Genomic DNA, 13,899 nt, shown 5'->3' on the forward strand with positions numbered 1-13,899 from the left:
ACAACAAAGAACAAGAACACTTGTTAATAAAGAATTAGGATGTACCTTTGCCAAGCATATAGCCACTGCTATGGTCAGCATGTGTAGCTTTGCCTTTCGGCTTGGCCACCAGACATGACCGAGCCGAGAAATTGTTCTAGTAACAAACTGCAATACATAGATGCTAGCATATAGATAGGAAGAACTCATAGAGCTCGTAAGTGAAGAAAGAAAAATATATATGTGAAATTAAAATTAGGCTGCTCATTTACCAGTAGGAATATCCATAGCTTTGAAGGGTCATATCTGAACATAACCATTCATTGTAATTCGTTTTATGCTCCTAAAAAGAAAAATAGGACAAAAAGTTTCTCAGATGGGAATTCCATAAACTGGAGAATAATGCAAAACTTGTACAAAATAGAAACTGTGATTCTTGAATCTTAAAGATTGAATTATCGGACTATAATTAATGTTGTTGACAAAACTGAAATTTTCATATAGCTTCGCTCTCATCCACTGTCTATACTTGACCATACTATAGTTACCTCACCATACTATAATATGAACTTCAGAAATATAAGCTCAAGCATTGTTAGAAGGCCTTGATGCAAACATCGCCAAGAATAGAGAGAACGGGTCGGGTACAGACACTATATTTCTGAAACCATATATGTGCATGTCTGCAGGTCAGAAGGCCTTCGCGGTTCATTGATTGAAGTTAGAGCATAAATTTATAGGGGGTAGTCCATGAGTCTATCATTTATCTCCTGCCATATCCAGTAAAAAACATATTAGACAGTAAACAATATTAAATTATATTCAAGACAAATTATCTCTTTGGAAGAAAAATTTCTAAGAAAATCCTTTATATTAATAAATAAATATTTTGCTTTCTTTAAATCATTTATGAATAGGTAATAAACAAAGATTTTGCAGAGAAACAGATAAAACCTATAGAATCACTAGATTAGTCATGCACCTTTGATTGGTGCATCAACCTGTCAACTACCGCTAAATGAATTTGGCAATGAATCATTCCATTTGAACCTACCAGCCAAATAATAAATAAACCTTTAGACCATTCAATAATTTTTTCCTTTCAAAGTTCATCGAAGAAACATATATAACTTTCTGCCCACAATAGAGATGATATGACAAGAAAGAATTTATCAAACATGAAGGAAGAGAGCACTCACCACGAGCAGACCAACTTCATTCCCTAAAATATTTCAATTTATTGCAAATGAAATATTACTTTTCAATGGCATATCACACAGTATACCACACCATTTGCACTGGTCGAAAGAATGAAGATTTTATACGTGATTATTGCCACCGAGTGAACGTATTCTACTTCTTTGTTGGAGCAGATCTGTGCTTATCCATTGTCTCCTCTTCCACCTCACCCCTTATTCCTCACTAGAAGCAGCGAATCACCTAAACAACAACTGGGTGAACAAGAGAAAATTGCCTCAAAATGGCGAACACGAAGAAGGAGAAGAAAAAGTGGCTTGCGTAGGCGGATCAGCGGCGACTCGGCTCAGCCGTGGCTAGGCATCTCCCTCTGGTGCGTCCTAGCGGCAGCTCGAGCTCCTTCTCCGCATCGGCAAAGAATAGGTGAGTCGTCTTTGTCGCCATCCCTCAACATTTACAGTAGCAATCCAAATTGTGACAAAGAAACCTGCAGATGAATCCTTAAATTATTCAGCATTCAAACTCTTTTACTACATCAAGGAGAGAATTTCCATGGACAGCGTATTTAGAAACACAACTTCCACATACTCGCAGAATGAAACAGGTACGGAGCAGGAGGTTGTTTGAAGTTCAAAGTACAGAGAAATCAATAGTAGAACCCTTTCATTGCTTGAAGTATAACCTGTTTTTGCAAAAATAGAGCAGCAACTTGTTTTCAACGCTGCAGCTAAACCGCTGAACCAAATTGGGTGAATGACCACTCAAAACGATTCGCAGGAAGAAGACCTACAAAACACTCCAACTAAGTTTCCTCTGTTTCGGCTAAATGGGTACTCAAAAATGACAATCTCTGAACTGTATGTCCAGAAACGGAAATCTAGAAACATGTTTGCTCTATTTTCCAATTGATCTTGCTAATCCCTGCCGTAAGAAGCTAGGAACCACCATTTGCAGAACCTAAGAGCATCCTGGAGGGTGGGGAAAATTAGCTTTGAAGCTGAATCAAGAAGAATCGGATCGGAAAAGTGGGGTTCTTCTCTTTTTCCATCTTTTCATGTTTCTCTTGTTTGCAAAAACATAGCAGTAACTTGTTTTCAACGCTGCAACTAAACCGCTGAACCAAATTGGATGAATGACCACTCAAAACAATCGCAGGAATGAGACCTATAAAACACTCCAAATAAGGTTCCTCTGATTCGGCCAAATGGGTACTCAAAAATGACAATCTCTGAACCTGTATGTCTAGAAACGGAAATATAGAGACATGTTTACTCTATTTTCCAATTGTTCTTGCTAATTCCCTGCCATAAGAAGCTAGGAATCACCATTTGCAGAACCTAAGAGGATCATGGAGGGTGGGGAAAATTACCTTTGGATCTGGATAAGGAAGAATCAGATAGGAAGGGTGGGGATCTTCTTTTCTTCCATCTTTTGCTCCTCCTTGCTCTGTTCTTGCCACCTCTTCTTCTTCCTTCAATACCTAGATGAGAAACCCTTCTTGATGTGGAAAAGGATAAGATAGGGCATGTCATAGAGCAAAGGGAGAGAGGGCAGTAGGTGCTTCTCCATGTTGATCTCTGCCTCCTCAACCATGCCACCCTAGTTCCCTTCACCTCTTGCTGCTCCAGACATGGAGGAAACCAGAAAATGTAGTGGCTCTTGAGGGGATTGGGGAGAGAGAAACGTGGGGATTGGAGGAGAGAAAGGAGCGCGGCGGCCAGGATTGGTTGAGTGTGGAGAGGCATCTAGGGTTTCACTTGGAATGTCCCTTCATATGATGCAGTGAAAAAAATTGAATGACTAAGATGCACAGATGGAAAAATCCGACGGCTCAGAATCTCTAATCGCTGTGAGACCCCCTATGGGGGACATCAATTATACCTTTAGATTTGGACGTACCTAAGCACTAAATAGTCTCTAGATACGGCATGCTTCATGACCAAATTTTGATGCCAGCTTCTAGAGTCGGTTTACTTCTACAACAAGCTATGCTATTCCCAGGAAAAACGTACTGGAAGCCGAATAGAACACCCCATGTATGAGAAAGCGCGTTAGAGTTTGCGTCGGATCGGATCGACGCTTAAACTGGTTCTGCTTGCAGTACCAGTGTACCACTCGGATCGATAAAACCTTCTGCAGCTCGATCCCACCTGCAACTTGCTATATGTCTAGCGTACGATCGACGAGCCGTTCCTGCACATGCTATCTGTCGGTTTCCGTCGCGCAGTCCGGCTCTGGTTGGACTCCAAACCACCTCGTTTCCGTCCTTCGCCCAGCCAATCGATAAAAGGTGACTCGCCCCGCAGACTGGATCCTCACCAAACGCAGACGTAGCCTCGCGCGCCGCCCCTCACGAGACAACTTCAACGCAGATCACGCACGTACGAGTTCGAGGAGCAGCAAAGAACAAGCAATGGCGGACCACGCGTCGGCGACTTCCCTGAAGCGCAAGTGCCCCGACAGCGACAGCTCGTCTGAGTCGTCTCCGGCCGGCATGTGCCCCGGTGGCTGCGGCTTCTACGGCGCCGCCGCCACCGGCAACATGTGCTCCAAGTGCTACAAGGAGAAAGCCGTCCCCGCCTCCGAAACCACGGCGGCTCAGACGAGCGTCTTCGTCCCTGCCCCTGCATCTCCCACCGCGCCGCCGGAGAAGAAGGCCAAGACCATCGTCTCCGTCGCGTCTTCTGACGGTGCCGTGGCGTCCGTGAAGCAGCCAACGCCGGCGACGACGAACCGGTGCGCGACATGCCGCAAGAAGGTGGGCATGCTGGGGTTCCGCTGCCGCTGCGAGGGCACCTTCTGCAGCGTCCACCGCTACTCCGACAAGCACGACTGCGGCTTCGACTACAAGACGGCTGCCCGGGAGAAGATTGCCAAGAACAACCCGACTGTCGTTGCCGACAAGATCGCAACGAGGATCTGAAGCCCAGGAGACCTAGCTGAACAGCTTGTAATTAGTGCATGGAACTGGAGAATAGTAGAATAGAATTGATGATTTCTGTATTTTTCCTGTCGTCCTGTTATTATAATTAAGTTCCACCATCCATATCTGAATCCGTCAGGATGAACACAAGCAGGTTGTACTGGTTCCAGAGGATAATATGTCATCTCTATTTTCCTTGTACTCCGTATTTTCTTCGCCTGGAGCTGGTAATGCTTTTTTGGACGTAACTAGCAGGTGCTGCCTTTCCACGGGGACAACTTGGAAACCCACAATTATTTTCGCGGTAGCTGTAAGCTGTGGTGCCAAACAGACGCAAACCCAGGCAGTGGTTGCAGTGACCTGTTCATTTTCGCTCAAGTCAATTGAGCATCCTGCAAAGAGGACAACAAAAGGCTGTTCCGGTTGAAGGTATTCAGGATTCTGTTAGTTCAGTACGCTGTGTAGGTTGCAGACACTAGTAGAAAAAGAAGCAACCGTCTAAGCCTTTAATACCGGTTTCCTTACGAACCGGTATTAAAGGGGTCATTTGTACCGGTTTGTGCGCTCAAATAGGTGAGGAGCATTAATACCGGTTCGTGAGGAGCTTTCGTACCGGTTCGTGTTACGAACCGGTACGAAAGGTCTTCGGCCAGGCGCGTGTGACCTTTCGTACCGGTTTGTAACACGAACCGGTACCAAAGGGTGCCCACCTATATTATCACATCGCGCCCGTCCCTGGCTCTCATTTTTCTCTTCTTCCTCTCACACTCTAAAACTTTTTGCATCTCTCACACTCCAACAAGTTTCTATTTTTTCTCCACCATTTTAACAAGATTAAGGGAATACATCTATCTAAGGATTAGCAATATCATCCTTTCTTCCGGCGTTCCTAATTTAGCTCATTTCTTTGGTAGTTTTACTCGTACTACTTTTCTAGTGCTAGCAAGGTGTTCGATGAAATGCATAAGTTAGGGATTTTATTTTTTTTATATGCAATTTGAGCTGAAATTATGGTATGTTTTGTAAGTTTTAATTAGTATCATCCCCGTCCTCACCACCGTCGATCGCCAGCGTCGTTGCCGGCACCGTACCACCTCGGTGAGCCTCTTCTTTTTATAAAAAAATTTAGTTTTATGTGATGAACTTGAATATTAATTAAGTTGGTCACTCAATGGATGTACGGTGACCGGTGCCATCCCGACTTCATTAATGGCATGCATTATTTTCTCAACGTGGCTGAGGCAAACAGGCAGTCGAATGGTTTCATCTATTGTCCATGTAGTTCCTGTAAGAATATGAAGGATTACTCTACCTCAAAGACCATTCACGTCCACCTACTGGAGAACGGTTTCATGCCCAGCTATAATTGTTGGACCAAGCATGGAAAAAGAGGGGTTATATTGGAAGACAACGAAGAAGAAGAGGATAGTGACAACTATCCTATGTTCACTGGAGACGGTGATAGTTGAATGGGGGAAGACGAAGCTGAAGAAGAGCCCATTTTTGATGAGCCGATATTTGATGACCCCGATGACAATTTGGGTCGGGCCATTCTTGATGCGAAGATAAACTGCGGAAGTGAAAAGGAGAGGTTGAAGTTGGAGAAAATGTTAGAGGATCACAACAAACTGTTATACCCAAATTGCGAAGATGGCCAGAAAAAGCTGGGTACCACGCTATAATTGCTGCAATGGAAGGCAGAGAACGGTACTTCTGACAAGGGATTTGAAAATTTGTTGAAAATAATAAAGAAGATGCTTCCAGGGGAGAACGTATTGCCCTCTAGTATATACGAAGCGAAGAAGGTTGTCTGCCCTCTAGGATTAGAGGTGCAGAAGATACATGCATGCATCCATGACTGCATCCTCTACCGCAAGGAGTACGAGAATTTGAATGCATGCCCGGTATGTAGTGCATTGAGGTATAAGATCAGGCGAGATGACCCTGGCGATGTTGAGAGCGAGTCCAACCCCAGGAAGAGGGTTCCTGCGAAGGTTATGTGGTATGCTCCTATAATACCACGGTTGAAGCGTTTGTTCCAAAACAAAGAGCATGCCAAGTTGTTGCGATGGCACAAAGAGGACCGTAAGAAAGATGTGATGCTGAGACACCCCGCTGACGGGTCGCAGTGGAGAAAAATCGACAGAGAGTTCAAGTCATTTTCAGATGACGCAAGGAACTTAAGATTTGGTCTAAGTACATATGGTTTTAATCCTTTCGGGGAGCAGAGCTCCAGTCATAGCACCTGGCCAGTGACTCTATGTATCTATAACCTTCCTCCTTGGTTGTGCATGAAGAGGAAGTTCATTATGATGCCAGTGCTCATCCAGAGCCCGAGGCAACCCGGCCATGACATTGATGTGTACCTTACGCCATTGGTTGAAGAACTTTTAGAGTTGTGGCGTGAAGAAGGTGTACCTGTGTGGGATGAGCACGAACAAAAGGAATTTAACCTACGAGCATTGTTATTTGTAACCATCAATGATTGGCCTGTTCTTGGTAACATTTCAGGGCAGTCAAACAAGGGATACAATGCATGCACATTGTTTAGGTGGGACTGACAGTAAATATTTGGGAAACAAGAATGTGTACCTGGAGCATCGTCGATTTCTTCCAAAACAACATCACGTAAGAAAGAGAGAAAATCATTTCGGAGGTGAGGCAGATAACCGAACGAAGCCTACCCGCCCTACTGGGGAAGTTATATATGATATGGTCAAGGATTTAAAAGTGATCTTTGGAAAGGGTCCTGGCAGACAATCTGTTCCGCATGATGTTGACGGACACGTACCCATGTGGAAGAAGAAGTCTATATTTTGGGAGCTACCATACTAGAAATTCCTAGAGGTTCACTCTGCAATCGACGTGATGCACGTGATGAAAAATCTTTGCGTGAACCTGCTAAACTTCTTGGGCGTGTATGGGAAGACAAAAGATACACCAGATGCACGGCAGGACCAGCAAAGTATCCACGAAGGAAACAACTCGAATCCAGAGAAGTATCAAGGTCCCGCTGAGCTACGCTCTTACCAAAAAAGAGAAGGAGATCTTTTTTGAAGTCCTGAGTAGCATCAAGGTCCCGTCTGGCTTCTCGTTGAATATAAAGGGAATAATAAACATGTCAGAGAAAAAGTTTCAAAACCTTAAATCTCATGACTGCCACGTGATTATGACAAAATTACTTTCGGTTGCATTGAGGGGGCTTCTGCCGGAAAATGTTCGAGTACCCATTGTGAAGCTATGTGCGTTCCTCAATGTAATTTCTCAGAAGGTGATCAATCCACTTACTCTACAAAATTTACAGCAGGATGTGGTGCAATGTCTAGTCAGCTTCGAGTTGGTGTTCCCACCATCCTTCTTAAATATTATGACACATCTCCTAGTTCACCTGGTCGAAGAGATTGACGTTCTCGGTCCTGTATTTCTACACAACATGTTCCCCTTTGAGAGATTCATGGGAGTCTTAAAGAAGTACGTTCATAACCGTGCTAGGCCAGAAGGAAGCATATCCAATGGCTATGGAACAGAGGAGGTCATTGAGTTTTGTGTTGACTTTATTCCTGACCTTAAGCCGATCGGTGTTCCTGAATCGCGCTATGAGGGGAGACTGCGTGGAAAAGGCACGCTAGGAAAGAAAGCAACAACGTGTATGGATGGAAATTCTTTCACTCAAGCACACTACACAGTTCTACATAATTCCATCTTGGTGGCTCCGTACAAAGAGGAACACAAGGATATCTTACGCTCTAAATACCCGGATCAACGTGAAGATTGGATTGATGGAGAACACATGAAGATTTTCGGCGGTTGGTTGCAAACACGTCTCATGAATGTCACTGATGACGAGCGGCTATACTTGTTGGCCAAGCAACCATCTTCGACTATATCGACTTTTCAAGGGTACGAGATTAATCGGAATACATTTTACACGTTCGCCCAAGATAAAAAGAGCACCAACCAAAACAGTGGTGTCCGCTTTGATGCAGCAGATGACAATGGGAAGAAGGTCACATATTATGGTACATAGAGGAGGTATTGGAACTTGACTATGGACCTAATTTCAAGGTCCCTTTGTTCCGGTGCAAATGGTTCAACCTGAAAGACGGGGTACAAGTAGACCCGCGATGCGGAATGACTACGGTGGATCTCAAGAATCTAGGGTACGACACCGAACCATTCGTCCTAGCCAGTGAAGTGGCTCAGGTTTTTTATGTGAAGGACATGTCTAGCAAACCGAAAAAAAGAAAATAAAGGCAAGAGGACACATCATACGATGAGCCAAAGCGGCACATAGTTCTTTCAGAAAAAAGAAATATCGTGGGAGTAGAGAACAAGACAGACATGTCAGAAGATTATAATAAGTTTGATGTTATTCCACCCTTCAAGGTAAAAACTGACCCAAGCATCATCTTAAATAATGAAGATTGTCCATGGTTGCGTTGCAATCAGAAGAAAGGGAAACACACGAAGAAAACTCAGAAGACTAGCTAGATAGGGATCATAACTTGTGTATCTCAATATGGAAATCACTTTTGTGCAATGATGTTACTGTATGTAAGATATTAACAATGGAGATGGAGTCTTTCACGGGCTTGCAGGGAAATTTTTCCGAGGCGCAGCTTCCGAGGATGTCGTAGGGCGTGTGCACCAACGCCATCTTCGAGAAGTTGCGCCACGGGAGATTTCCCAACCCTTTCCCCATTACTGTTAGAGTAGATGGAGTCTTTCACGGTGACGTGGGCATTACCCTTCGGGTAACTAGTATTGCCCTATCTGATATTGACAAGTTGGAGGCCCATGAAGCTACCAGAAGGCGAGATGGGCCACTAGGCCGGTGAGTCAGAAGATTCCTTGGCGGACAAGATCAGGAAACGGACAAACAAGGAAAGATTGGATCTAATCTACTGTAAACCTAGTCGTCTTCGGTTAGGACCCTTGAGACCTGGCCTCCTATATAAAGGCCAGGAGAGGGGCTGCCGAGGGACACAATCAATCTTAGCTACAATAGCCAGCAGAAGCTTAGAACTAGGACAACCTAGCAACTAGCATCTCGACGAGATCACAGCCGAAGTATTCGGCACCCCATTGTAACCTGTTTTCATCATAATCAAAGAACAGACAGGCAGGACGTAAGGGTTTTACCTCATCGAGGGCCCCGAACCTGGGTAAATCGCTCTCCCCGCTTGTCTGTGTACCGATGTCTCGTGTCAGCTTGCAGGATTCCATCAACCCTAAGCCCCTATCGGAGGGCATTGCCGAGGAGCACCCTCGACAATTGGCGCCGTCTGTGGGAAACCTGTTGAAACAAGGCAGGGCATCGGCAGATCCGATCATGACGTCGGCAGCCTCATCGGCAAACTCGCCAGCAGTTTCGCCAGCAAATTCGCCAGTAACTTCATCAGCAACCTTGTCGACACCGTCGTCGCCCATCCTGGGAAGTCCGATTCGATTCGGCTCCTACGAGTTTACTCCACACAGCGATTCCTCCCGTTCAAACTTTTCGGATCTACAAGGGAACATGGAGATGACCTTCGGCAGCGTCCACTACAACGTCAACGCAGAAGGAATCCTTCAACTGCTGGAATCTCCTGCTTCTGGATCAACAAGTTCAAACGCATCATCTTCAGTCGATCTGTCGGCTGGTTTAACGGGATCGACGTGCTCCCCCACTCCATCGGCTCCTCGTTCGATGTCCTCTATGTCAGTAGGGTCAGACGACTCCTCGTCTTCGAAGCTGACTTCGTATTATTGCTTGAACTGCGACACCAGGCACGGACTAGGATCTACCGACACGCCGTTCATCTGCAACGCCCAGTATTCATCGGGAGAAGATAGTATCGACAGCACCATCCAGCGAACCACCCAAAGGACGGCACGCCATCAGGTCTATGTCGCCAACAACACGGGGAACGCAAGGCGCAGAAGAGACGAGGATCATACCCCTCGCTCCAGCAGAAGGGCAAGTTTTGAGGACAGCGCCAGCAACCGCGACAGCGATTACACCATCGCGGATGAAGAGTGGGCGGCAGCAAGGGCAGCAGTACTCAACAACACACCGCTCCCCGCAGGGACTTCGGTCAGAACCCTCAATGCTTACCGCTCCATACTGGAGAAAAACCGAGAGCACTTGTCGAAAGAACAAGCCACCCTCGAGAGGCGCCTATCTGCGGCAGACCGATCCAGCGAAAGGCGAAGGGGTTCGCAAGGAAGCGCCTCCCGAAACACTCAGGGAGCGGGCAAGCACCGGTCAAGGTTGTCCAGGCTTTCGGAAGATGATGCCAGAGAGATAACATCGAATCTGACTAAATCCTTTATGACCACGGATACTGCGGGCATGCCACGGCCGAAAACCGTTGCAGCAGCAACGGCCAACCTCGCTGCTTACCTCATCAACCAGCGCCCTGAGGGATCTATGGCTCAAGCTCACCGAGGTGCTCTTGAAAGCCTCGCGATATTGGGAAACAACCTAGTCCCGCCAAAGGAAAAAACTATGGTCCAAGGCAGTGGGTCAAAACATCATGCGAGAGATGCTCGGGACGAGATCACCCAGAGCAGAATCGACAAAGCAAGGCGCCGACGCGCCACCAGGAAAGACGACGATAGCGATTCTTCGGATGAGGACCAGGAGTACGGCGGCGAGCTCAGGGGAGCCGACTGTCTAAGTTACAAGATACGCGAAGCAATGCCGCCTAAAAAGTTCAAGCCTACCCCTACCGACGCTGCCAAATACGATGGGCAGCAAGAACCAAGATCTTGGATAGATGACTACCTGCAGACAGTGATCTTGCACAAAGGAAACCAGATAGCGGCAATGCAATGCTTACAACTTTACTTGAAGGATTCAGCACGGGCCTGGCTACGGGGGCTGCCAAAAGGTTCCGTCAAATCATGGGATGACCTAGTGGACGCCTTCGTTGCCAACTTCCAAGCAACATATAAAAGGCCCGTCGGGATCGAAGAACTACGGAATTGTCGACAGAAGCAGAAGGAGTCGATGCGTTCGTACATCGGGAGATTCACAAAGCTCTTAAATGCTGCCGAAGATGTATCTGTCGACAGAGCAATCGACGCTTTCAGCGACGGCGTCCAGCGGGAAAGTTACATAGAAGAACTCGGGCGCAAAAAGCCAAAAACCATAACCAAGTTAATGGAAATTGCCAACAGCTGGGCTGATGGTGAAGACAACGTACGAAGGCCACGGCAGCGTAGTGATGATGAAGACGATGACCAGCCGAAACACGACTCGGGCGGCCGAAGGGATCGTCATAAGAGGAGGAAAAACCGCAACTACGATTATAACAATCTGGTAGCAGGAGGGTACGCTGATCGGCAAGACGACCGAGATGACAGGCACGACGGTAACCGGAACAACTCTGGGAACCGTGGTAATTATAAACCACGACAGCAGAGGACTCCCGAACTACCCTACGCTGAACAAATCAACGCCCCTTGTTACCTGCATTCGTATGTCGATTCAAAGGACGGCAAAACGAAGTCGAGTCACCTGCTCAGGGACTGGCGGCATTTCCTTGACATGCACAAGCTCATCCAGCAGTCAGGCCAGCAACAGCTACCACCACCACCACCACCTCCACCACAGCATCAAGTCCAGCAGGCCCAACCCAACGAGGCATTCCCACCACCACGTGGGCAGATGAGCATGATTCACAGGACAGGTGTTTCAAAAAGAGAGATGAAGAAGCTCACCCGAGAGATCAATTTGGCGGAAAGCATCACGGCAAACATCCCCGAGTACGTCGACTGGTCTTCTCAGAGCATAACGTTCAGCTGAGCAGATCATCCGATGACCATACCAAAACCAGGACACACTGCCCTGGTAGTCGAAGCGCAAATTGGGGGGTTCAAGATGAGCAAAATATTTATCGATGGCGGAAGCGGGATAAACCTGATATTCGTAGACACAATCAGGAGTATGGGGATCACCATGAGCATGCTGGAAGAAACAGACACCTGCTTCCATGGAATCCTTCCAACCGCACCGGGCCACTCCCTTGGCAAAGTCTACCTGAATGTTATCTTCGGCAGAGCCGATAATTTCAGGAAGGAGAAAATCGAGTTTGAAGTGGTGAACTGGGAATCACAGTATCACGCTATACTTGGGAGACCAGCCTATGCCAAGTTCATGGCTGTGCCGCACTATGCATACCTTAAGCTGAAGATGGGACAAACATCACAGTCTATGGAGGTTTTTCACGCTCGGACAATTGTGATCGCGACTTTCAGAGGATTGCTGCAAAGTTTGGGCCGCAGCGAGAAATCGTCGGCCCTCCGCCCAAGCTGTCCTTACGAGAGATCAAGGAAGAAAAAGACGGCAGGGAAACCAAGAAGAAACCAGCTGCTCTCGCCCTTAAAGCATCGGCAACAGAGGCTTTGGCAGCAGAAGCTTCGGCAGTGAAAGCGTCGACAGCAAAAGGCTCGGGAGTTGACGGCACAGAAGGCCCAGTAGATAGAAAGATAGTGGCAACCACCGATGAAACCAGCAACGCTGCGGCAACTACTAACGCGGTGAAGAAGCCAGACGAAGAGAAGAACCCCTTCCTTGACTAAGCAGCCTATCAGCTTTTATTTTCTCTTTAACTTCATTATAAACAGGGCCTTATTCTTTTCGCCCTCTAGCATCGTGCTTACCTTATTAATAAGAACTTAAAGCTTCGATTCTTGTTAAGCATTGCAGTAACTACAAACTTCTAAGCCCCATCACTATGTAAACATAGTACAGGGCGGAAGATCATGCTCCAAAAAGCCTCTACGAGTGCTAAAATGACGTCACCTTTCCCTCTGCTTCAGATGCCTCTACGAGTGCCGTTCAAAGCGAGAGTCTGGAAAAACTTGCACACAACCCACGCTCGATATTTCACTTATGGAAATATCAGAAAGCAACGGGCTCATCGGCAGAATTATTACACCCGAAAAATTCGGGAATAACTGTCGAACTTTACAAACGGTTGAAAGCAAAGTTGCGCATACAACAGGTTTAGCAAAACCTGCAACACGAGCTGATCACTCATAATGATTTGCTAACCAACTAATACTCATACATCCAACGGGCAATTAAGGTCCGCCCCTGTTAATATCTACCAACAGCATGGTGAAAGTACACATTCGTGTACCAACCAGTTAAGAAGTTTTTCGGCCCAAAAAACCCGAATACTCGGATGGATTAGCCGATACAATATACAAAAAGTAACTTTACACCTTTCTATCACTCTTGCGGAGTTTCCTTTTCTTCAGGTACCTTTGACATCTCTTCCAGCCTGTCGACAATTACATGAGCAGGAGCCAAAACTTTCGGGTATAGCTCCTCAAACTCACCAGTTGCACTGGCAATAGACTGCAAGTGAATTGAAGGATAACAAGCAAGCACAAGGGCAAGCGTGCATTTGGCCCCTGCAAAGACTTGAGATCTTACTAGCTCCCGAACCTTCGTGGCACTTCCAAATTCAGACATCAAAGTCAAAAGGGTAGGAGGAACTGCATTCAGAGGGAACATTGTTTTCCAAACTACCCTCATGGCCTTGTAGCACTTGTCGAAGAACTGGTGGACCTGTTGCACCCGATCCTGGAATTTAACGACAGCCGAGGTCTTCGATTGGTCCCTCCAGAAAATTTCTTCAGATGAGGAAAGCTGAGTCAAAGCACGCACCCGCTCGTTTATCTGCTTGTTCTCTTCCGCAGGATTCAACGCTATGACTGCCAAAAGAATCAGTCAAAGATCCAGACAAGAAGTTGTTAGCAAGCAGGCAAGAGGATCAAGAAATTTACAGTTTAAACTCTCGGTA

General features: G+C 46.4%; 1 protein-coding gene across 1 annotated transcript; it reads left to right on the forward strand.

Annotated features, from left to right (window-relative positions):
- Nucleotides 1–3,589: 3,589 nt before the first annotated feature.
- Nucleotides 3,590–4,099, forward strand: LOC124651978 (zinc finger A20 and AN1 domain-containing stress-associated protein 7-like). Its single transcript, XM_047190997.1, has one exon. The coding sequence runs from the start codon at nucleotides 3,590–3,592 to the stop codon at nucleotides 4,097–4,099; it is 510 nt and encodes a 169-aa protein (XP_047046953.1).
- The last annotated feature ends 9,800 nt before the right edge of the window (nucleotides 4,100–13,899 follow it).

This window comes from Lolium rigidum, chromosome 5 (genome assembly GCF_022539505.1).
Source record: "Lolium rigidum isolate FL_2022 chromosome 5, APGP_CSIRO_Lrig_0.1, whole genome shotgun sequence".
Lineage (NCBI taxonomy): Eukaryota > Viridiplantae > Streptophyta > Magnoliopsida > Poales > Poaceae > Lolium > Lolium rigidum.